The sequence below is a fragment of the Canis lupus genome, chromosome 4, assembly GCF_048164855.1.
Source record: "Canis lupus baileyi chromosome 4, mCanLup2.hap1, whole genome shotgun sequence".
Taxonomy (NCBI): domain Eukaryota; kingdom Metazoa; phylum Chordata; class Mammalia; order Carnivora; family Canidae; genus Canis; species Canis lupus.
In genome coordinates, this window is record NC_132841.1 from 3,351,615 (window position 1) to 3,376,557 (window position 24,943).

At 34.9% G+C, this 24,943-nt stretch overlaps 1 protein-coding gene across 1 annotated transcript in view; it reads right to left on the minus strand.

Annotated features, from left to right (window-relative positions):
• Window positions 1-24,943, minus strand: part of RYR2 (ryanodine receptor 2) — a 753,550-nt gene that overhangs the window by 50,520 nt on the left and 678,087 nt on the right. Inside the window, exons 83-89 of the mRNA XM_072822940.1 lie at window positions 21,916-22,015; window positions 20,253-20,332; window positions 17,165-17,241; window positions 16,297-16,370; window positions 6,660-6,740; window positions 5,794-5,882; window positions 4,579-4,707 (exon numbers count right to left, since the gene is read on the minus strand). Coding sequence (XP_072679041.1) covers window positions 4,579-4,707; window positions 5,794-5,882; window positions 6,660-6,740; window positions 16,297-16,370; window positions 17,165-17,241; window positions 20,253-20,332; window positions 21,916-22,015 — 630 coding nt within the window. The remainder of the gene's footprint in view (window positions 1-4,578; window positions 4,708-5,793; window positions 5,883-6,659; window positions 6,741-16,296; window positions 16,371-17,164; window positions 17,242-20,252; window positions 20,333-21,915; window positions 22,016-24,943) is intronic.

Consider the following 24,943-nt stretch of genomic DNA (forward strand, 5'->3'; position numbering starts at 1 on the left):
CTGCTTCTCCCTCTACTCCCTACTTGTGCTCTCTTGCTATCTTCATCACTATCTCTGTCTCCCTCTCTCAAATAAGTAAAATCTTTAAAAACAAATAAACAAAACCAATACATTGAAGAGATCATACACCATGATCTAGAAGGATTTATTCCAGGGATGCAAGGATGGTTGAACATCTGTAAATCAATCAGTGTGATATACCACATTAATAAAATGAAGGATAAAAACCATATGATCATCTGAATAGATGCAGAAAAAGTATCTGACAAAATTCAACATCCACTTATGGTAAAAAACTGTCAACAAAGTGGGTATAGAAGGAATGTATCTTAACATAATAAAGGCCATAAATGAGAAGTTCACAGCTAATACCATAGATGATGGTGAAAAGCAGAAAAGTTTTCCTCTAAGATCAGGAATAAGTCAAGGATGCCCACTCCTTCCAAAATTGAGTTTTAAAAAAGCAAAAACAAACAAGTGGGACTATATTTTTATTCAATGTAGTACTGGAAATCTTATCCAGAACTATTAGGCAAGAGAAATAAAAGACATCCACATTGGAAAGAAAGAAAGAAAACTATTACTATTTGCATGAAGACATGATACTATATATAGAAAACCTTAAATATACTCCACCAGAAAATGGTTAGAACTAATAAATCAATTCAGTAAAGTTGCAGGATACAAAATCAATATATGGAAATCTATTATGTTTCTATGAACTAATAATAAACTATCAGAAAATTAGAGAAATAATTCTATTTTCAGTTGCATCAAAAGGTTAAAATACCTATGAATATATTTAATCAATTAGGTAAAAAAAAAAACTTGTACAGTGATAACTTTAAGCACTGATGAAAGAAATTGAAGATACAAATAAATGCAAATATCTCCATACTCATGGATTGAAAGAATTAATATTGTTAAAATGTCCATACTACCCAAAGCAATCTACAATGCAATGCCTCTCAAAATTCCAGTGGTATTTTTTCATGAAATAGAAAAAATAATCCTAAAATTTGAATGGAACCACAAAGGATATCCAAAGCAATCTTGTGTAATCAGAAGGCATCACACTCCCTGATTTCAATCTATACTACAAAACTATAGTAATTGAAGCAGGATTATACCAGCATAAAAACATACCTACAGATCAACAGAAGAGAGTCTAGAAATAAACTGACACATATGTAGTTAATTAATTTATGACAAAAAAAAAAAACAAGAATCTTTAATGGGAAAGGACAGTCTCTTTCATAAATTTTGTTGGGAAAACAACATATACCACAAGGAGAATGAGACTGGACCCCTACCTTATGTCATATACAAAAATTAACTAAAAATTGATCAAAGTCTTGAATGCAATATCTGAAAACCATAAAACTCTTTAAAGATAAAACAGTGGTAAGATCCTTGACACAAGTCTTGGCAATCATTTTTTTGGATTTGACTCCAAAAATAAAGGCCACAATAGCAAAAACAAAGAAGTGAGACTACATCAAACTAAAAGGCTTCTGCATAGCAAAGAAGAAAGCATCAACAAAATGAAAATGCAACCTATGGAATTGGACAAAATATTTGTAAATCATATATCTGAAAAATGGTTAATATCAAAATACATAAAAATTCATGCAAGTCAACAGCAAAAAATAACCTGATTAAAAAATGAGCAGAGGACCTGAATAAGCATTTTTCTAAAAAAAACAAATACCGATGGCCAATAGGTACATAAGAAGATCCTCAACATCACTCATCATCAGGGAAATGCAAATCAAAATCATAATGTGATATTACCTCACACCTATTAAGATGGTTATCTATCTACATATAAAAATATATAAATATAAATTTATATAAATATACATATTTGATCTCTCTCTCTATATATAAAATAACAAGCATTGGCAAGGCTATTGAGAGAAATGGGTCTCCTTGTGTATTGTTAGTAGGAATGTAAATTGGTGCAGCCACTGTGGAAAACAGTATGGAGGGTCTTCAAAAATGTAAAAAGAATTACCAGATAATCCGGCAATTCCACTTTGCATATTTATCTGAAGAAAATGAAAATACTAACTCAAAAAGATATATGCAATCCTATGTTCATTGCAGCATTACTTATAATAGGTAGGATACGGTAATAACCTAAGTGTCTACTGATGGATGAATGGATAAAGGAAATGTGATATAACACAGACATACACACATACAGGAATATTATTCAGCCACAAAAAAGAAACTTGCCATTTGTAACATGGATAGACCTTGAGAGCATTATGCCAAAGTGAAATAAATCAGACAGAGAAAGACAATTACTGTATTATCTCATTTAAATGTAGATCTAAAAACAAACAACAAATAAGCTCATAAATATATAGAATAGACTGGCAGTTGCCAGAGGTGGTGGCGGGGGCAGAGCATGAAATGAGTGAAGGGGTCAAAAAGTACAAATTTTCAGTTATAAAATAAATAAATCAAGGGAATGTGATGTATAACTTGGTGATAACAGGTAGAAATACTGCATTATTTATTTATTTTTTAAAAAAGATTTTATTTATTCATTCATGAAAGACAGAGAGAGAGAGAGAGGCAGAGACACAGGCAGAGGGAGAAGCAGGCTCCATGCAGGGAGTTCAACATGGGACTCGATTCCGGGACTCCAGGATCACGCCCTGGGCCAGAGGCAGGTGCTAAACTGCTGAGCCACCCAGGGATTCCCTGGTTGCAGAGTAAATATTTAAAAGTTGCAGAGTAAATCCTAAATTTTCTCCTCATAAGAAAAGAAACTCTGTAACTATCATGGTGACAGATGTTAACTAGACTTACTACACAGATCCTTTTGCAATATATACAGATATCAAATCATTATGTTGTACATCTAAAACTAATATAATGTTTTGTCAAGTAGATTCCTCAGTAAAAAAAAAAAAATGTTTTGCTCATAGTAAGAGGTTAATAGATTCTTCTGGTTTTAAATACATTTCAGGAATCTCACCTATTTTAGGAACCAGGAAACACTCTCCACTGAAAAGGCATTTAAGTTCCCTATGTTGTAGAGAAGTCATTTTACTAGCTTTCTATAAAATCCATTGGCTTGCTAATGTCATCAAATAACTTTATTATTTAATCAAAATAATTCACATGGAATGCTGTATTGATATCTTTCGAGACATGCATGAGAATAGGAAGGAAACAGTATAAGCCAGTGAGGACCAGGAAATAGGAATATGAGCAGTCTGAAACAGATTTCAACTTTAGCTTTTATTTGATTTAAAGAAAAATTATCAGAATTATCTAGTGTGGCTTTTCCATCTTGAAATGCTGAGGTAAAGTCCTCTTCCCTGTCCAGGGAGAGAATACAGAAAGTGAGATCCTTCCAAGGCACCACTACAGAGGAGAGAATGAGCAAGAGGAGGTGAGGGTCACGTCCTCCCCACACCCTTACTTCTGCAGCACCTCCCCCTTGCTCACTTGGCCATGCATGTTCACACACGGAGTCATTCTATAAACACCTGCAGCTATGCTAGGCCCTGGGGGACCATCTGTTATTTTTACTTAAACTTCTCCTGCCACAAGATGATGTTTAGTCTAATGAAACAAACTAAATGTATTCCTCCTGTTTTCTCCTTGGCACATGGCTCTTTGAACACAGTGACTTACTGATTCAGAGTAATACAGGACATGGAAATAGAAAACAGAAAAATGACTGATGGTCCCTTAAGAAATAGCAAAGTTTTGCTTGTTGAAAACAACACAAAATTTTATAAAATCTTTTAAAAATCTGCAGGTTAAGTCTAGAAGTTTAGCCTAAGGAGAATATAAAACAAATTAATGTTAAAAAAAAAAAAGGTATTCTCTTCATAGTTACTGGAATTCTACCTGTAATATACATTAGATTATATAATTTTACATGTACGTTGTGTATGTGCATCTACACACATAAGTACTAACATGAAGTTTTATTTGTTTTATTTTTTTTCACTCTTTTTTTTTTTATTGGTGTTCAATTTACTAACATACAGAATAACCCCCAGTGCCTGTCACCCATTCACTCCCACCCCCCGCCCTCCTCCCCTTCCAACACCCCTAGTTCGTTTCCCAGAGTTAGCAGTCTTTACGTTCTGTCTCCCTTTAACATGAAGTTTTAAATACTATTCTCTTTCATATAAAGTTTCTATGAAACTCCTCATTTTTACTAGAACTCTATTGTGTTCTAGTCATTTAATGCTCTATCCTTTCTCCTTCCCTTTTATTTTTTCTCCTTCCTTCTTTAATATTTATTGAGTGCTTAATATATGTACCAGGCCTTAGAGATACAATGGAGTCAACATTCTGGTTCATGGACTCAAAGGAATCAATAATATCTCAATCTGCCAAACAGTAAAGAAAGTTCATTCCGTATATATTTGCATCTCAATCTGATATTTGTCATTATTGGCTAAGAATCTATGTGAAAGGTTAATAGCAAATGTGGATCATAGCAGGAAAATAGGCATATTGGATACTTCTATGGAATTCAGTGCTAACCAATTGACTCTCTTTTATTTTTTTTCTTCAAATAGCAGAAATATAGATATTTACCTGAATATACTCTGTGAGAGTGTTAAAGACTTGCTTTGCTACTTGAATTGCTTTGGAAAAATTCCGTTGTCCTTGTTCATCAATAACATCTTTCCCAGAGTAATACCAATAGAAATCACTAATGGATTCCTGGAAAAGAGGGATGTTAGGATTAAGCCACATTCTAAAGCTACCACTGACCTGTCCTCCTAGACAGAAGTAACAGCTGAAGAGAAGACGCAGAAAACATAGCTTCAAAAATGATTTTCTGTTTCTAATGACCTTGAACTTGATTCATATCAAGTGAATCATGTGAACATGATTCACATCTGTTCAAAGACACACTGATTTATAAGATTAACACATATTTATCCACTGAGCCATGTTAAATGTTTACTATTTAAGCACAAAAATTAGACAAGCTGTGGATGTTCTTTGGATTACAGACATCTGTAGCAAAGTCCACAACGTTTCCTCATGAGAACTCAAAAATGTTCCTTGTTCCTGTAAATGCCCCTCAAGAAACTGGTTGGACTACCTGTCAGACAAAACCATAAACAAACATCTAAATAAGATCAACATTTCTGAATAGGACATTTTCAACAATAACTTATATTGGAAGGAATTGTAGTTGGCTAGAGAAGTAATACAATTTAGTCTAGCATACAAACTACATTTGGGTTTTGAGATAGGATTTTAAAAATCACAAATATGTTTTCAGCAATATTTCATATTTGCTTCAAAAATGGAAGTGTTAGGGGGAAAAAAAAGAGTGTTGTGCTTTTATGTGCTCCAGAAACTGAAAGTCTGAATGCGTAGATCTTAAGTTACCCTATCTGGCCACTCTTATAAATAAGGTGAGGGAAATAAAGTTTGTACAGGGTTCCCATTACTTAGGAGCCTACACCGTCAGATTCAGTTTTATTAACGTGTGAAAGATTACTACAGTATCGGGGAGATTTTTAAGTGGTGGAGTGTTAAGCTGAATTTTAAAATTAATTCAACTATCAGGACAACTGAAAAGAATCACATGTTAAATTTAAGTATATTGTAGGTATTTTGAAAGCCTTTCTTTCTCACTCTTGAAAGTTTCAAATACTCTTCCTCCATTTATCTATCCACTGCAGAAGGAAAGTCATCAATCAAAACACATTAAAACATACCCATTTAATAACTCTGCCTCATTATTTCAACAAACTAACCCCTTTCATTTCTTCCTAACAGAAGGCAACATACCTGGACTCTCAGGAGGTAGTCTACAGTAGAGATGATTATGTTGACAGTTGTGTTGTTGCCAGTCTGGGTTCTCAGATAATTTTGAAAATCTACATAAGATCAAAATATGTTACTATAGCTTCCTCAAAAGTTTAAAACGAGTTATTTGAAGAACTCCGAAAGCTGATAATTTCTCCAGCAAAATCACTGTGGCTAAGAGCTGTCCTTTATCCAAGAGGAGTGTTTTAAGTGAGCCCCCCCCCCCCCTCAAAACATCAAGGTGCTTCACAGTATGTCATTATTTAGTTTTTCTCTAAGAGGTTGTTAACATCTGTTTCCTGATTCATATCTCTAGAGCTCTGGGCATATGAATCACCGGAAGGGGTTCCATCCTTTAGGATATAGCAATTAAATGATGTACTCAGTAATCATTTGTTCCTTAGTACTATGCTTAGTGCTGAGGAAACGAAGATAAAATTAGGATGCAGTCCTTGCCCTCACAGATGTAAGTCTGAGAGAGAGCTAGTTATATAAACAGCAAAGGTAAATGCATTATGCTAAGTAATACAATGAAGAAGAGTCCCCAGTTAAAAAGGAGTGGTATAAAGGAAATAAAAGCTATATATTTCTCTAGATATCTATCTCATCAATATCTTTTTCCCACTTGTCTTCTCTAAGAGAAGAACAATTGATGGGAATTAAGTGAAGTGGCTAGCAAAAGGCTTTGAAAGTAGGAATGTAATACATAAAATGTCACAGCGCATAGAATGCTCAAGAATCTTTCTTGACTCAGGGGTGAAGCGTAATTAGAACTAACAGGCCCCTGTCATTACTGGTCTCAAAATTCTTATTCATTGGTACCATCAGATAGTCTGGGTCTCACAAACCTGAGTTGTGTCCCTCACAAAGCAGTTGTAGGAAGCGGAAGAGGTCACAAGTGAACTCGTCATCCTGGAGAACCTTTTCTCCTGCAGAAAGTCCAGAGAAATCAGACATGATCAACCACCCTGGCCTGTCCCTCCCTTCCTATCCCAACCTCCAAAAACTTGCATGTTGATCTAGCATCGTTCTGAACCAAAAACAGTCACAAATCATAGCCACTTTTCTATCTGAAGCTCATATGACCATGCGCTTGGCAGATAGATGCACTTTTTCTTTGTCAAAAAGAACATTTGAATCTTAAAACTCAGGTTTCTCTCTGTTAAAAGTAGCAGCATGGGTTTGGCAACATTTTAGAAACAACCTGAAGATTTAAACTCTTCTTTTCTTTTTCTTTTCCTTTTTTGGGTAAGACATGTATGGGAATGATCTCTACATCTCTTACAAACACCAAAGTTAAGCCTGTTCTGTTCTCGGAATATGATCGAATGATTCAATGCAAAGGCATTCAATGCATATAGAAAACTGGGCCAGAGTTTCTTTTATTGAAGGAATAATTAAAAGAATCCTTATAAAGGACTGGGAAAATGTCTCTTAATTAGTTTCAGTTAATGGTCTCATGAGCTTATGGATTTAAAAAAGTAGAGACTTCAGAAATCCGATTGAGAGACATGACTGGTTGGAGCATTACTTCCAGAGGAGAGAAAACTGGAAAACAGACCTAATTCTAAATATCAAACCAAAGAAAGACTTTGATGGCTCATGCTGTATGAGTATATCTAACCAGAAAAGGTTACAAAAAAAAAAAAAAAAAAAGTGGCTATCTCAGAGCTACAGAAGCTACTCAGCATCATTACAAACAAAACAAAACAAAACAAAACAAAACCTATTATTTCTAGGGCAACCATGACACCTCAGAAAAGGGTTCAGATATTGTACCTACATTTCAATCAAAATGTATCTTGATCAACAAGTCACTCTGAAAACAAAAACACAGAGAAAGAAACAAACAAAAAAACAGCACCACACAAATGAAAGTTGATTTGAAAAGCATAGTGTCAGTGGAAAAATCTCCAACATTATGAGTGTATGCTCTGGAATCTAAATTTGTTGTCTAGAAATCAACATGACACAAAAATGTCGTTCGGCAAGTGAATGAATGTTACTTATGTATTTAAAAAAATGGTAATAACTTTTCAGGCTGGAAATACTTCGGGCCAAGAAAGAAAACTATGCAATGACCATGTATTTACATTAACTAAAATCATGAATGATTATAATGACAGAGAGCTGATGGACTTACCAGTCTGCAGTCTGTGACTTTCAAAGTGAGAGGCTTCATATAATGGGAGGGTTAGGAAGCAAAACCATTTTGAAAACTAACATAAACATTAAAAAAAGTACATAAAATCACTGTACTGGGTTCCCTGTAAGATATGATATTTGGTGACCAAACTAAAATCACCATGTATACAGATTAGTTGTGTAGTAAGTTTAAATGCTCATTGCTTTGAATCTCAGTACATGGCTGATAAGCCCATACCTCAGTGTCTACGTTCATGGCGGGATAAGAAAGAAAGAGAGAATAGGCTAGGTTGAATTCTTCACTGATAATACTTAGTATCTTTCCATGAACTATGTGAATCATAAGAGTCTTTAAAATGATACTTAAATCAAAATATTATGAGTTGGCTACACAGATTTATTGATTCTTCCCTTATGAGCCCATCTAAAATGCTTTTTTTAAGAAAATTGAATCAATAGACCATGTACTTTCACTGTTCATATACTTAATGTGGAATAAGTAACCTTTAATAGAAAGTATTCAGAAAAGTTAATCATGAAAAAATATATAGTCCTAAAAATGCTCTGCACAATGCACACTGATTTATAACATAAGGTTTCATTTGTTGGCATGCACAATATTTTCTTTATGTATACCAAAACACATACAAGTAATTTTACTCACATAAGAACAGGCTGCACACAGAAGAACAGTAGGGAGAGAAGAGTGGGAGAGTGTGGGCCAAGCCTTCATTTACCGTCAGGTGATATGAGGAATAAACTGGGGTGCTACTGCTTAACAAACACATCACTGTCTGATTAAAATGCTGCCATTCCCCATGCTGCATGTAAGTAGTACAATAACAGAGATGGATGATGGCTTTATGTCTGCAGAAGGTACAGGATCAACAGTTTGTTTTGTGATGTATGCAAAGGAATTCCATTGTAAGATGGAGACTAAGATTAATAACAATGAAATGGTGTAAAATGTAATTGAAAGTGCTCTGACATTCTTAAAATATTATTTGTAATAGCTGTGTGATGGTCAAGTATGAGTACTATAAAGGGCATTCTTTTGGTTTCGTTTTTAATTACTTATAAGGGGCTTATGTTTTCTAATACTGTATTAAAGGGAGAGTTTTTTCAGTATTGTCGCTGATGAGGAGATGGTTCTTTGTGCCCCAGTGTTCTCATCTTTGAAATGAGAACATGTGCACTATCTCACTAGCTCTTCATAATTTGTGTGAATATTTTTAGAAATTGTGGAAAGGTTATGATTATTAGTAGCAGTGCAATAATACTAAATAAAGATGGGAACAACATGTTTAGGTGATGAATGTGGTTATCTGAACATATTTATTAAACTTGTTTATATTTTTAAAAAGCCATCTTAATTTTAATGGATCAAAATATTCTCAAAAACATAAATTTTCACTTGGAAATAATAATAGTAGACTTTCTTTGTTCAAGCTACCAGTAAAATTAGTTCCTATATTAAAAATCTAATCACTTATTTATTTTATTTTTTAAAAGATTTATTTATTTGAAAGAGAGAAAGAGAGAGAATAAGTGAGGGGAGGGGCAGGGAGAGAATCTTTAAACTGAGTCCCTGCTGAATGTGGATCCCAATGTGGGACTTGATCTCACGACCCATAAGATCATGACCTGAGCTAAAATCAAGAGTTGGATAATCAACCAACTGAACCACCCAGGCACCCCCTAAAAATCTAATCACTTTTAAAAGCCACTGTTCTACTCACACTTGGTTTATCTAATTAATAGAAAAGTACACAAGGGTTTAAGTGTTTGTTTTATTATCTAAAATACCAATAATTGCTAAAAATTATTAATAATTGTTAGTAAAATTAATGTAATAAGTGAAAAGACTACCTAGTAGATACATAAAAACAATTGAATTAGGAGAAATAGACCAAAAGACTAAGATCCTCTTTGTTGTAAGGTCTTTTCATGGCAGTATTTCCAATAATGGAAAGCTAAAAGGGTAGCATAAAATAGAAGACTGGATTTTAATGTCACTCCTTAAATGGTTTAACTGGCTGCTTAAATTATACTGTCACTCAACCAAAAAGGATATACTTTTTTAAGTGGATTCATGATTAATGTTTAGTTGGTGATTACAGTGTGCTAGGCATTGTGATACATAGATTTTTCTCATTATTTCATTGCAGGTTTGCAATAATCCTATGAATCAAGTGACATGAAGTCCATCTTGTGGTTAAGTAAAAAAATGAGAAATTAAGTAATTTGATGAAGATCCTATAAGTAGTAACTAATAAAGGGTTTGAGTCCAGTAAACTTCAATAAACATTCATTAAGTGTCTTCTATATGCTAGGCACCTTGTGAGGTCCTGGATATATAAAGACTAACAGACACAAGCCTGAACCTGACAAAGTTCATAGTCTAATGGAAAAGACAGGCAATGAACAGGTCATTTCAATATCATGTGGTGTTTCTAAATCCAGTATGCTATAGTTTCTAAACTTTGTAAAGCTCACATCAGTAATCCATAAGATCTTTGGCTAACAATCTCGGACTATATGCACTATGTTAAATTGTGAACACCTACTTGTTTCACCAATGTTAGAACCCATGGAAAACCATCTTCCAGATATGTGGCTTTGGGAAAGTCAATTCACCTTTCTGACCCTTTGTTTCATCATTTTGGTATGGGAATTAACAATTTCCCAAACTCCTTACTTTATAGGGTTGTTGAGAGAGTAAAAGTGGTTTAAGCAAGTACAGTTGCTTCGAAATATGCAAAGCAGAACAGGGATAATGGTGAAGTTTTAACCATATGAAGTCATAGGTTCAAAAGACCTAGGTTTCTAAAATACAGACTTCCAGTGGGTTGTGAATATGAAAAATAATCTACATATTTATGCACTCAAAGTGATACCAGTGATAAAATGCATCTCTATTTCAGATCCCAAGACAATAAAAATGACCACTATGTGAAATTAATTAGGTATTTCCCTGGATAACAGAATTAAAGTACATGTTAGAGGAAGACATCATTTTGCTTTCAAATGTGATTTGCAGATTATTTCTCTTATAACCTCTTAATGCCTTTCTGCACCCATTACTCCAACTGGAATTTTTACTGTTCTTCATCCATTCCATCCACCAACATCCTAACTGATCCCTCTGCCTTCAGGCTGTAATACCCATCTTACACACTGTTGCCTACAACAATACTTGTAGGCAATCTAATTATAACACTCTCCCAATAAACAGATGGATTCCTTTAGCAATAGATATGAAAAATGTTCTCTTAAAAATTCCCTCAGTCTATCATTATAATAACCTCAGAGCTCCCCAACCTCCATGAAGGAAATCTTGCTGCTCACTATCTTTGGAGGACTCAAGATCTATTTAGCAAACTAACATTACTGAGGAATCAGTAATCTGAGCACTTTAATGTTGCTGGTTTGAACAATGTATGCTAGGAACTTAATGCCAGGTGGATCATCACACAACACATAATACTACCAAAGTGTTACTTATGTAATGGCTCTTGGTGGCCTCAGAAGGAAAACACAAATTTCTTGGCATGGCACAAAAGGCTTTGACAGCATCCCACAACTATCTTTTCCCTCTAGTCTGTTCATTTCTCTTCAACCATACTAGGCCAGTAGTGTTCTTTGTGGTGCTTTGTACCTTAACATGCTTTACATATGTGATTCCCTTCCACTGAAATGCCTTTCATTGCCTTCCTAATCCACCAGGCAAATGACTATTTCAGGCCATCTCTTACTTCTACTATGATCCTTACCCCATCAGCCTGGTAGCCAAGCACTTCAACTCAGTTCACTCATACACACAGATCATGGGTTTTGACGTTTTTTGTTTATGAGTCTGTCTATACAATACTGAGCCCATAAGAACTCCAATGTCTAGGAGAGCATCTAGCACATAATAGCCACTCAAATTTCCATCAGTGTGTCACTGTTTAAAAACTGTGCGGGGATGTTAGGTAAATCTATATAGTGCCATGAACGAATATCACAGGCTTTCCTTGAAAGTAAAATTAACCCACAGGAAAGACAGAGCAGAACTACACTTGTGTCAGACTTTGCAAATCTGGGGTGGGAGATAGCCAGTAAATAATTAAAATACTAAATAAACTACTAAAAAAATTAGGATAGCCAATATTTAGAGATTGTGTTATCTTTTTCATTTATTAACAGTTAATTCTTTTGCTACCTCTTCATACAAACTTGATGAGGTCACTATAAACACACCAAGGAAGAACCTTGATTCAACACATTATCAGAAACAGATGGAAATTCAGAAACGTTAACTGGGAGTTCATGTTTTATATAAAATTTTTAAAAATCTAAATTTCTGAGGAATGAGATCAGCCTCAAGATTTCATCTTGCTGATGAAGTCTAGGATCACTACAAAAAGATCAAAAAATAAAATGAAATATCTTCTACTCCATACCAAGAAGTTGAAAGAAGAAAAACTGCACTTTCAAGCTCATAATGATCTTCATAATGAGGCTAAATGGTTCTGACAAAAAAAAAAAATCCAAGGATGGAATGAGATTTTAAATATTTATATAGGTTTTTGGTTTTGAACTTCATTGTATGTGAGAGGAAAATACGACTAAAAAATATACAGAGGACAACACTGAGCACATCACAAATCTACTAAACATACTTGCCAAAGAAAACTGTTTTGTTTTGTTTTTTTAAACAAGTGGGAGGTCCAGGCTTTTGCAGAAATGGGGTAAATTTAGAAAGAAGGGACAGTAATACTGGCAAACTTAAGTGCTGGTAACAGCAGTGGAAAAAGGAGTGTTAAATGATTAGTCTGAAATCCTTGTATACAAACCTTAAAAAGTCATGTATTTCCTCCTGCCATCTCAATACAAGATTAGGAGTATCACGTGTGGCCATACAAAATTCTAAAGTGACTTTACAATTCCAACATTAAGTGCAAAAATTGGCAAAAGATTAGTGTCTTTGAGGGGAAGAATGGGTAACTAGTAAAGAAGTAAAAAAATACTACCTAAACAAATATGATAAATATAAAATAAGCCCTGGAAGATATTAAAAGATAGGGGTAAGGGATTTTCTTGTGAAACTGGTAACAGCAGGAGGCAGAAAGCCTGTATTTCAGTCTTAACCCTGCCATTTCACTGTGTGAAATGGACAAGCCATGTAATCTTTCCATTCCTCAGTCTCCTCACCTATAAAATGGGGACAATACTTTCCTGGGGGTTGTAAGTATCAAAAAGGTACATTTAAGTTAAACATTTTCCATGGCTATATAATTTACAGTCATTTTATCATCATCAGGACAAGATTTAGCCTAACAGAGACAGTTGGTTAGGAGGGAGAAAAGTTAGGTCATCAGATTATTTTCTCAAGTCATGCTGACTTGATACTGCTTGGGCCTCAGGCTCTTAAGCTACAATAGCACTAACATTGAAATTCTTCAACCTTCTCTATGTATTCTAGGAGGAATGGTTGATTATCCTTCTCCTATGAGGGTACAAACTTCTTAACTTCCATAGCCACTTAAACACAAGAACGGGCATGTCACAAAAAATTTCAGAATATGCCAAAAGATGGAGTTGCTTTAGGTGTTCTTAATTTGGGAAGTAGTAGAGCAAGTGAACTGCCATTGTGGGTTCTAACAGGCCTCTCAATTACGGCAAGACTACATATATCTAGAGAGCATGATTTGATCTCTAAAGCCTTGATGTATAGTAGGTACTTTTCAAAAATCTCTTCCTTTGTTTATCGCCATTGCATATAAGGTCTTTTAGAAACGATCATCTGTGTCATGACATTAGTTTGCATCTGTTTCTACAATTCTTGGAATTCAGCCTCAAGAATGAATGAAAGACAGTTTTTATGTTCAGAAGGTTTTTAATGTGTGGTGTTTTCAAAGGGATAGAGTAAAACTATGCAGATTTCTCAATATTTGGAAGGGAACTGGCAGAAGGTCCTGGCCAAGAGAAGACTCAGCCAGCCACACCCCCACCCCCACCCCCAGATCACCCCCCATATCCCTGCACCCATTGGTGCAGCCATAAAGCCACAGTATGCCCAAGACAGAAACGCCACAGAGAGACTACTACACACATCTATGATTCATTCATTTACACAACAGTTGCAAACACTCAGTCCACCAGAATTTTTTCAAAATGAAAGAAACAGAACACAACAAATCCAGAAACGTAACTTAAATGCTTCTTGCTCCTTTACGTCTAATATGTTAATCGCTGCACATCCTCATGGAAAGAAAGAAAAAGGAAAGCTCGGTAGATAAGTCTTAAAATAAAAGGATGCATAATGATGGAAATGAAATAATAATTTATCTGTTAGACAGTCTATAAAAGGAAAAAATGCACAAAAAAACTGTCACTGTCAAGATGGTACACAAAGCTAGCAACAAAAGAAGGAGCAAAGAACTCAAAGGCAGATCTTTTGTAATAATTACCACGCTCATGTGTGATGACTGAGGAAGGGAGGAAGGTACATTTACAGTTGAAAGGAAAGGAAGTGGGGAAAAAAAATAAGTTGAGATGTTGTTTTTGTCTTGCTGTTTGTAAGGAAGTAAAACAGAAAAAGTGTTAATCAGTTTGGGCAATTATCTGTGTGTGTAGAAAAAGAAGAAACAGATAAAATCAATCTCCTGTTGAGAGGTGTGGTTAATTCTCGTATCAGAATGGTCATTTCACCAAGTTATTTCTTGATTTGGGACATATGAATGTTATTCGGGGTATCTGGCTGACAAAGGGTAGGAGACTCAGTAAAATAATCCTGCGTGGCCACTATTCCTATGTGGGGGCTGGTATGAACAATGATGGAGACTGATTAATGGAACGGTGTTCACGCCTCTGGAACATCAAGTAATAGGGAAAAAATGGAATTGATTTCTAATTCCAAGACAGGAAAGTCAGACTTTGGACAAAGAATTCATTCATTTTTAGACACTTTACAGCTATAGGAAAATGCCCAGGGCTTCCTGGAGACGCTCTGAAGCAGGCAGATAAATGGGCACTGAGATTTGTAGGGACTATGAGGTCTCCATATGGGACCCTCAGGTTGCATTGACATAACCCTTAATAATGAAGAGATTTGGCTGGATATTAATTTCGGAAAACTTAAATAAGTTTAGAGTGCTGCTGGCAAGTTTTTCGTAAAGGTAGCTAACATAATTAGATAACTGTATGACTAAATAGCTGATGCTTGAACATTTGACATTCAAATGTCAAACAGAAAACAAAAGCACACAGGAGCTATACTGTAGCAGAAGGATTAGAATATATAAAATTCACAATTTTTAGAAAACAGTAATAAATATGCAGCCCATTCTTTTACCTATTGTGAGAACAAAAATACATGGAAATAATTAGAGAGATTCATTAATTCTAAAATATTTCAGAAAGGTAAGGAGATTACAAAGGGCAGAAGGTTAAAATTTATTTTTTGCCACATGATTAGCTTTATCAAAGATCTGATGTTCCAAAACTAATGCATTGATAAGATGACCACTCCAAACAAGACCAAACAAGCAAAAAGAGATAAACACACAGGGCCTCACTGAAACTAAATTAATTGAAAAAACTCAAACACAAACAAATAAAAGTAAATCAAGACAAAAAAAATACTGAATTTTTTTTCTTAATAAGTACTGAAATGAAAAAGCGGTAATAGTTATTTCTGCTTTAAATGTCCTGTGTGCTAAATTTTCTAGTTGATATACACATCTATTTACAGAGAGAAAAACTCTAAGATTATGTGTTATTATATTTGTGCACATGTAAATGAAGTGATCAGAATTATTTAAACATTAAAAATGACTCCTTAATTTCTTTCATCAGATTTGGACTTGCAAAGACATATGGATGGATGAGATATCTGGGCTAAAAGGGAGGAGGCAGATGGAATAGTGGTTGATAGAAGGATCTCAAAGCATCACTATTCTAAGGAGACAGAAGAATTTAAGAGCTTGGCAGTTTGCCATTAAGCCACCAAAAGAAGTCTAATATTCTCTAATTTGGTTCATCTATGTGCTTTATAATTTTATAGATAATTCTCTAATAAGAGATCTTGATCTACTACCCAACTAGGGGAAAAGACACTTATGGTAGGTCTGGAACAAAAAGGAGTTCATGGCCAAATAGGGAAGGTTGAGTTTCGGGTGTGACCTGAGTTAGTGTGCAATTATGAACTTTTAAAATGAATCACATAAGCATTTTGGGCCATTTAAAAATAACCTTGTATCTCTCTGTATTGAGAAAGGTAATTGGTAACTGACTCATTTTAGGAAAGGTGGAGGTGGTGGTGCAGTTGATCCTTTTAATTTAAGTGATCAATACCTGATCCTTCCTCGGTCACCATTCCAAGTCCTTCAGCTTTGTTTTGTCGCTCAAATGCATTTAGGTCGAGGACACTATGATAACAGGGAGAAAAACACTTAGAGGACTAATAGAAAATCTTCTTCCGTCAGGAGAGAAAATGTCTACAAATTGTATATTGTGAAATGTGAACCAAATATTAACATACACTGAAGATATGCCCCAATTCAACATCTACCAACTATAATTTCCTAGTAGCAGTCCACTCTTGCCCTAAGGTCTGCACTGAAATGATCCATGTGAAAGGCAAACATAAGACATTAATAGGCTTCAACTTTGGGAGTATGTTACAAAGTTAGCAGATTACACTGAAATATAATTATAATAATCATGTTTTTCCAGCTGGAAGAGCTTATTACATTAAGTATCTGTCAGAATCCTTTGTCAAATGCTGTCTGAATGATTTTAAATACTGTAAAAAATAGAAAATGATTATCATAAATTAGTTGGCGAAAGCTCATTTATTTAGGGAAAAGTGAAATGGTCTACAGGCTCCCAAATAAAACTCATCAGAATTTTCCTTTTTCTCTTGTAAAATTCATACACTGCTCATTTTCAAGTATGCAGAATACATACTAATTCCCCTAAGGTCTCTATTTAATCGCAGGAAAGTCTATTATAAGACATTATTAGCATTGAGTAGTACATAATTAAGACATTGCTAACAGCTAACAACAAGATAGAAAATAAGACATCCTCTACTGTCACACTTTACTACATACTTAATCATTCAAAAATATTCTATGTATAATTAGTTAGTAATATAAAACAAAAACTTTGAAAGATGTAACCACTGAGTAGAACCAAAACAAGGAAAGTGTGTGCTTACCTACATGACTGCATCAGGCCAGCAAGGCTCTGAAAGAAGCCCACATCCTTTTTCTCCTTGAGGTAGTCAAGCATTTTCTATAGTAAATACACAAATCACATGGCCACTGAATACAAATCTCATTTTTTGTTAAATAGGAAACAACAAAAGCATGCTTTCTATGTTGGAATAAAGATTTTAAAACCTCAGAGCATACAAATATGACCATGAGACAGTGACAAGCATGTCCAAGCAAGATGGTTTGGACCAATGGACCAAACCACTACACCATTTCCATGTCAGTAATATATAAACATAGCTTGGAACAAGGGAGTTGCTTTACATAAATACCCAGGGGGAAATAATACTCCTAACGTTCTTCTTGTCACTCTTTAAGTATTTGAAGATTCATATATTTAGTTCAGTGTTACTGGGGAAAAGGTCCACCCAGATGCTAGTCACAGATTTCCACACAAATGTGAGTTCCTTAAATGCAGGTGGTGTTGACTACCATATGCCAATGGTATAAGACAGACATTTAGTTTCCATTGTCATGGTCTTTAAACTCAAGGAATGATAGGAATCATTTGATTATCAAATTTTTCTTCTCTGTTTTCAGAATGATGTCCAGGTTCGGTGGTCAAAATTTTGATTAAATACAGATGTATAAAATGCTAAAGCCATGCATGGCTCCACTTTCTTAGCTTATTATTATATAGTGCAATGGAATCTCTACTTTGAATGTGGATGAAATGTGTTGGAAATTTCAAACAAGAAATACATACAAGATGATAAAATGATAGAAGGTACATCAAAGGTTTTAAGATAATAAAGATACTGTTCTTTTTCCAATCTTGAATAGAGGTAAATAAGTCCTATCATCAGGGCTGTCTACACAGGGCTGAGCTAAACAGTCAATATTAGATTTTCAGAAACTTGAGTGAAAGGTAATATAAGGTGCTAAATATGTAAAGGCTATGTGTGTGCACACACATGATATACATACATATCTACATATGCATATACACATACACACAAATATGTACACACAGAGATACACACAAACACCTGGCCATTTTGGGGGTGAGTGTGATAAGTTACTGGTCTAATAAAACATGAAGCATGTATTAATCACTACACTTTTAAAATACAAGGAATATGCCTCAGGGCTAAAGGAAGGTGGTAGAATAGTATCTTAAGGTTTCCAGAAAAAAAGGAGAGACATTATAGACAAAAAGTACATCTATTACATGATCTCTCATGGCTCCCTTCAGCTCCAAGGATTTTTGAATCCACCTGCTATATAATTAAAGACTTTTGAAGTAAAACATAAAGGGAAGTTATTTTTTGCTAAATATTATAGAGAATAGATAGGTTTTCTTCAGTTTTTTTTTTTTAAGTCATGTAGTCATTTACCATGAAAACCAAAAACGGACATTTGTAAACTGGATGGAGAAAAAGGGACATCATTATTTTCACTAAGTTCTAATGGAAACCTAGAATTCCTTTCAACTATTAATGTAAGCAACAAACACAGACAGGATTAGCAGTTACTCTGATACCATCATCAATAGAAATTCCAGAGATCTTCATATCACATCATAGTCATTGTTGAAGCTATTTAAAAATATTTAGACTACTCATTTCTTCTCAATAATTAGACCAATAACTGGATCTTTTATTTAATGAGTTCATAAAAGAACACATTACTTTATCTAAAATCTGTTTATAATATTTTAATAACCACATTTCACTACATGTAGTTTCTTTTATAAACCTGTGAGATTTCACTATATAATTTAAAAACAGGACACAGAGAGGAGTCTAGATGCTTCACTAACCTGTCAGAGGTATTAAAAAGTTAGGCACTGGGCTTAGATTAGGCCTATGTACACCTCCAGTCCAAAAATGTAAGAATTACTTTGCAGAAAAAGCAGCATGTAATTTGAGAAAAATGTAAAGATGAATTTTTCAGCTATTCTGGGTTGCTAACTTAACCTAGTTTAAAACTTCACCAACCCAAAGGCAACCTTCAAATTTTCTCTGCTTTTCTTAGAATCAAAGGTCTTTCAGGAACATATTCAGGGCTTTGTCTCACTGTTGTGATTCTGGAGTTCAGAGCAACATGAAGTCAGATACTCGAAGGTTTTCATCAGCCTTCCTTTTCTTCCATTGGGTAGTCGTTTCCCTACCTTGTTAGAACTTACCCAATAAACAATGGTTATTGGTTCCATGTTCATAAACTATTCTTTCTCTTATACAAGCCAATATAGAAAAATATGAGATAGATGATAGTTTTAGAATAATACAATCTGCTACTTAAATTATGTTTTGTTTTGCTGTTTTTCATTTAGTGTAAGAAGTATATTTGCGCTCAGGGCCACACTGCTGGCTATGTGAGTAGTGACCCCAGGGATGTGCGTTATAGAACCTATGACAGTCTGTTTCTGACAGTTTTTTTTTTTTTTAAAGTCACTCAAACACTTGTATTCTAACAAACTCACAGACCTTGGCCTTCAGTTGGATAATAGAGATTGTATCCTTTGTCAGAACTGGTTGACATTGTTAAAGTCAGCCCAGATCATGTCTAACTAAACATAGTTATAGAACTTGGTTGAGAAGAGATTTTCTCATGTCTTAGGAGACTAGAATTACAACTAAAAAAATTCTAAACATGCATTGTGTTAACCCAGGAGTTAGGCTTCTCACCAAATATACAACAAAATCTTGAGAATCAATTTATAAGAGGTATAATACTATAAAACATGTTGCCAAACTAGGCTCCTAAGGTAAGAATATTTACTTTTTCCCACTATTAAAACAAACCATTTTATGCTGACTTATTCACATGAAATGCAGATTGCACATGATGACATCATCGGATAAGACTTCAGACTTCTCAAGAGAGTTAGTGCTGCACATGGCAGGGTGCTACCTAGATGTTTAAGTCTTGGGACAAGATGGCCATAAAAAAAGGCCTTTTTTTACACAGAAAATGAAAAATTTTACAACTAATAGTTCCTCTAGGCTGACTAAAACAGTTCAATAGGATGATGATATGGTCCATCTGGTGGAAGAGTATATTATGTGGGTGGCTTAAAGACGTTACCTGCTGTACTGTAGAGTTCCCGCCATTTAAGATAGCAATGCCAAGTTTCAAAGTCGCAGCTACCATTGGTCCAGTATCACCTGAAAAATATAAAAAACAGAATTCCTTATGTCACTTCACCCACTACATTAACCATTTCTATCTCAAAATGTATGCTTTTAAAATTATCACTCCCCTAAAAATCTGTGTAATGATGGAAGATGGACTGACTTATGTACCAAAAAATACTAAAGAATAATGTATATTTTGCCATCAATGTTTTTACTAAATTCTGTGTGATATATCCAGGAGTTGAAACTATATGAGGACATTAAAAAAACAAACAAACAAACAGAGGGTCACCTGGATGGCACAGTTGGTTAAGCATCCAACTCTTGATTTTGGCTCAGGTGTGAGGGTTATGAGATTGGGCTTCATGCTCAGAGTCTGCTTGAGATTCTCTCTCTACCTCTCCTGCCCTTCCCCCCTGCTTGCATGCATAAATAAAGTCTTAAAAAAACAACAACTGATTTTTAAATACTGACACCTAAAACTATTAAGATTCAAAACTAATCATGTGTATTAAAATAATACTTAAAATGATTAAGAGCTACCCAAAATTTTATGGAAAATTTCTCTCCCTCTCCCCTTAATATTATGTTTGAACCACTTTAATCATTTTCATTTCAGCACTCTTATCTTACTATGTTTATAGTATTGCTTTATTAAAATGACTGGTCACAGTTTTAAGTCATTCAAAAAAAATTACAAAATTTTAAGTTTACTTATTTACTTTTTTTAGTACTCTCTACACCCAACATGAGGCTCAAACTCATAAACCTGAGATCAAGAATTGTATGCTTTTCTGACTGAGCCAGCCAGGCTTCCCAGGAATGACAAAATTTTAAATCTAACCAGTTGTCTATCATTGAGTATATTTTATTTTTACATTATTTACCTCTATTTATCTTAGAAATAGAATATAGGGGAAAAAAGAAATAGAAATAACGATAGAGATAGAAATATCTTGGAAATCTGGGAGAGGGGTGCTTAACAGAATGTATAACCATTATTTCTCCATTCCATTACAAATTATAGTAAAAATGTTTTCACAAAGATATTACTAATGTAAGAAAATAATTTGCATGGCACTGAAAAATACAATAGTATTTTAATTGTAGGAAGGACTCATTTAAAACGTCTGAACTTTTATATCAGGGGTCTGCAAACTATGGACTGAAGGGTCAAGTCCAGTTTGTCACACGTTTTGGAAATAAAGTTTTATTGGAACTCAGCCAGTTTGTTTACATGCAGTCTCTAGCTGCTTCCGTGCTGTTACAGCAGAGTTGAAAGGTTGTGACAGAGATCCGTGGCTAGCACAGCCAAAAATATGTACAATCTGGTCTCTCAACAGAAAATGTTTGCCCATCCCTGATTTATATGATCAGTTTGTTAGGCTTGTATCACAATATAATTTCCAAAACGTAGTGCACAGAAATAAATCTTTGAATAAGACTCTGAAAAAAAAAAAATCAGTGTTGTTCTGGGTTAATGAGAGCCTGCATTTGTGAAGTTACCTGACCTAATGATGAACAAAAGACCTAGGGACTAACTGAATCAGTAGAATATCAATAAGAGTGCTCCTGCAGAATCAAGAAGCCTGAGGAGAGTCAGCGAGCCTCACCTTTGCTGGCACTGATGGTCTGCAGCACCATCTCCGCAGCCCCTCGGTCATGAAGCCTGGCTTGTTGGTATAGAAGCTTTTGCTTTTCCATTTCTTTTTCCTGAACATAAATCCCAACCGTTTATGTTGTGGCTGTCATTACGCATAGCAGCTTTCTATAAACCATATTTTTTAGTCATCTCTTCATGTATGGGCTCTATGACAACATTATGGACCATTTCAACACCAGCAATGTTATTCAATGGATATTAACAATATTCAACTCTTGAGGTTTTTTTCCCCTTTATATTTTTCTTGATATACTTTTGGTACTGGCTTATCAGGATGGATTTTCTCAATTTTAATTGGTTGATTCGTCCAAAGCCTGTATCACAGTTTTGAAGTGCTATACTTCATCACTGAAACGTGCACTTTCTGAATTATATATTTGTGCATAAGTTTGTTACGTTTTCAATCATCTCCCATGCCATGGCCATAACTTGATACTGCTCAGCAAATGGCTCGAGTTGCAAGGTATCACTAAATGACAGGAAAACATCAACTGAGACGTGTTGGAGTTTAAGCAAAATTGAAAGCTGATATGAACAAAAAAAGGTAGGCTTCAACTAAGGACTTATGATACAGATCTCCCCAGTCACCCCCGCAAGAATAAAAGAAGCAATGTGCCTTTATATTTTGTATTCTCTGGTGGTAACAAACGATACTGCATGGCGCTGCTAGAGCAATGGCTGGGGTTTGTTCTTTTCCACTTAAGCTACCACTGAAAACATAAAGAAGAAAATAAAAATAAAATATAAAGGCACAGCAAGTTCAAGACTGGTAGGATCATTCACTTGAGCTATCCAGTTCGCTGGAGAATTGAGACGAAACCAAGCAGTATAAGTTGCAAAATGAAAGTTGCATAGAGCCCTAGGACAGCGAGTCCATCAAATGGCGTGGTAGAGAAGCTTAGTCAATGGGACATGAAACAGTCAATTAGTATCATGTCCATAAACACAACGGCCAAAACATATATGACCTAAGAGCAGGAAGAGCTGCAGCAGAAGTAGCCAGAGTGACAGCTTTGCTGCCATAAACTTTCCATCCAAAGTACAGAAAATAGACACAGGAAGATGGAAGAGGTTTAAAAAATGAAGGCTTGCTAGTTACAGAATATGAAAAAGAAAGTAAACTAAAAGGAGGGGGGAAAAGAAATGGGCTCAAACAAATGAAAAAAAAAGAAACCTTCAAATCAAAAGCAACCAACACAGACATTTATGCTGTTACCAGAGAGTTCTCGCCGAGGCTGGCAAATTTGTTTCTTAAATCTTTGATAATATCGTGCTGCGAAAACAAAATTGATCAGGGTTTTTTTTTTCACACTATAGTTAGAGCTCCTGTGGTTATAGTTTAATTTTTTTCTTAAATTATGTGATAGGTCTAAATGGAAGCAGAGAAAAGAAAAAAAAAAAAAAGGCAGCTTTGCTTTATATGTAGCCATGCTAACATCTAAAAGGTTTGCCTTCATGTTTAAACCTCTTCCTGCAAAGTCAAGAACAAAACAAAAACAAAACCACACAGACACACAAAACCATATTGTCATTACAACACAGTTTCAGAAAAACTGAAAGAAGACCCTTTCATCTGCTCTTCACGTGTTGTTTAAAATTGGTCAGCAACATTTGATCCCTCCTTTTAGACCCAACAATCTTTCACTTTCTTCCCATTGTCAGAGCTATATATGAACTATAAACTTCCTCTTCCATGTGTTACCAGTCCCTTTTGTGGAAGATGCTTTCAGTAAGACAGCAAGAAGAACTTACTGGCTAAGGAACTGCCCTATCATTTTCGTCAATGATAGAGGCAAGAGAGTTAGAAAGACTGATTCTTCTGTTGACCCAATGGAACATATGAAGGTAGTTATCAGGAAACCCAAAGAAGATGAAAAATGGCAGCATGCCATATATTCTTGAGGGAAAAAAAACCCCACAAAACCCTTTGCCGTTTGTGTTCCAAAAGTAGGTGGACCAGCTCAAAGGTCTGCCAGAAGAACTTGCACAAGTACATTCTAGATCCTACCATCCTTTTCATTAACACACCTGCTGGATGAATGTCGGGAGGATCAAGAGATAGGATATCAAATTGTCTTATTTAAAAAATAAACTGCGTAGGCAAAGATCACCCTCATTTTTCTCAGCAGTATCTAAATTTCAATATTATTAAATACTTCAGGGGAGATGATGAGATTCATCTGAAAAACCCTGAGCTAAAAAAGGTACACTGATCTAGAAGCAGAAAGCCCACACTTCACAAAGAGGAATCAGGTTGACCTCTCGCTTGAATTTTTTCTTTGTCAGACCGAGTTGGAAGTTTTCTCTTCAGAAGATATTTAATATTATTTCTTTCCAGTTACTCTGTCCTTTGAGAAGTGCTTCTGGGCATGTAATTCAATCTCACCATTACGGATTTTATCACAGCATAATAAAATAAAACCTTTGAAAGCTAAACCAGAAAGTTTTCAGACAATAAAATAATGGATTAGGTGGAAAGAAAGAAAATTCTTTTATTTCAAATTTACTGCAGATTAGCTTTTCTAAGAAAATTGAAGATAAGATATTTTTAAAGTATTTTACTCGGGGAAATAGCACCTTCAAAGTTCCTTTTTAAAACATCTTTTTCCCATCCCAAATTCTGCCTAAATTCCCGAAGGGTCTTAAATAAACATTATACCTTCTACTTGAAGTCCAGTCTTTAAATCATTCTAAGGTTACAAAAGAAAGTTGGGGTAGGCGGAGGAACTCCCCAATTGCAATTTCCTTATAAGCAAAAAGTTCTGATTGCCAGGAGTAACCAGAAATTATCAGCTGTTTTCCTAATAAGATTGTTATGAGTCTTCTCAAGGTCGATGGCAGTAGTAAATCAGACCCCATGATCAAACTGAAGGCATTGAATGGGAAGCATTAAACATCATGACTGCTCTTAGTATAACTGAACTTGGTAATAAAATTGCTAATATTCTTTTTTTTTTTTTTTTTCCTCTGGAGTGCCT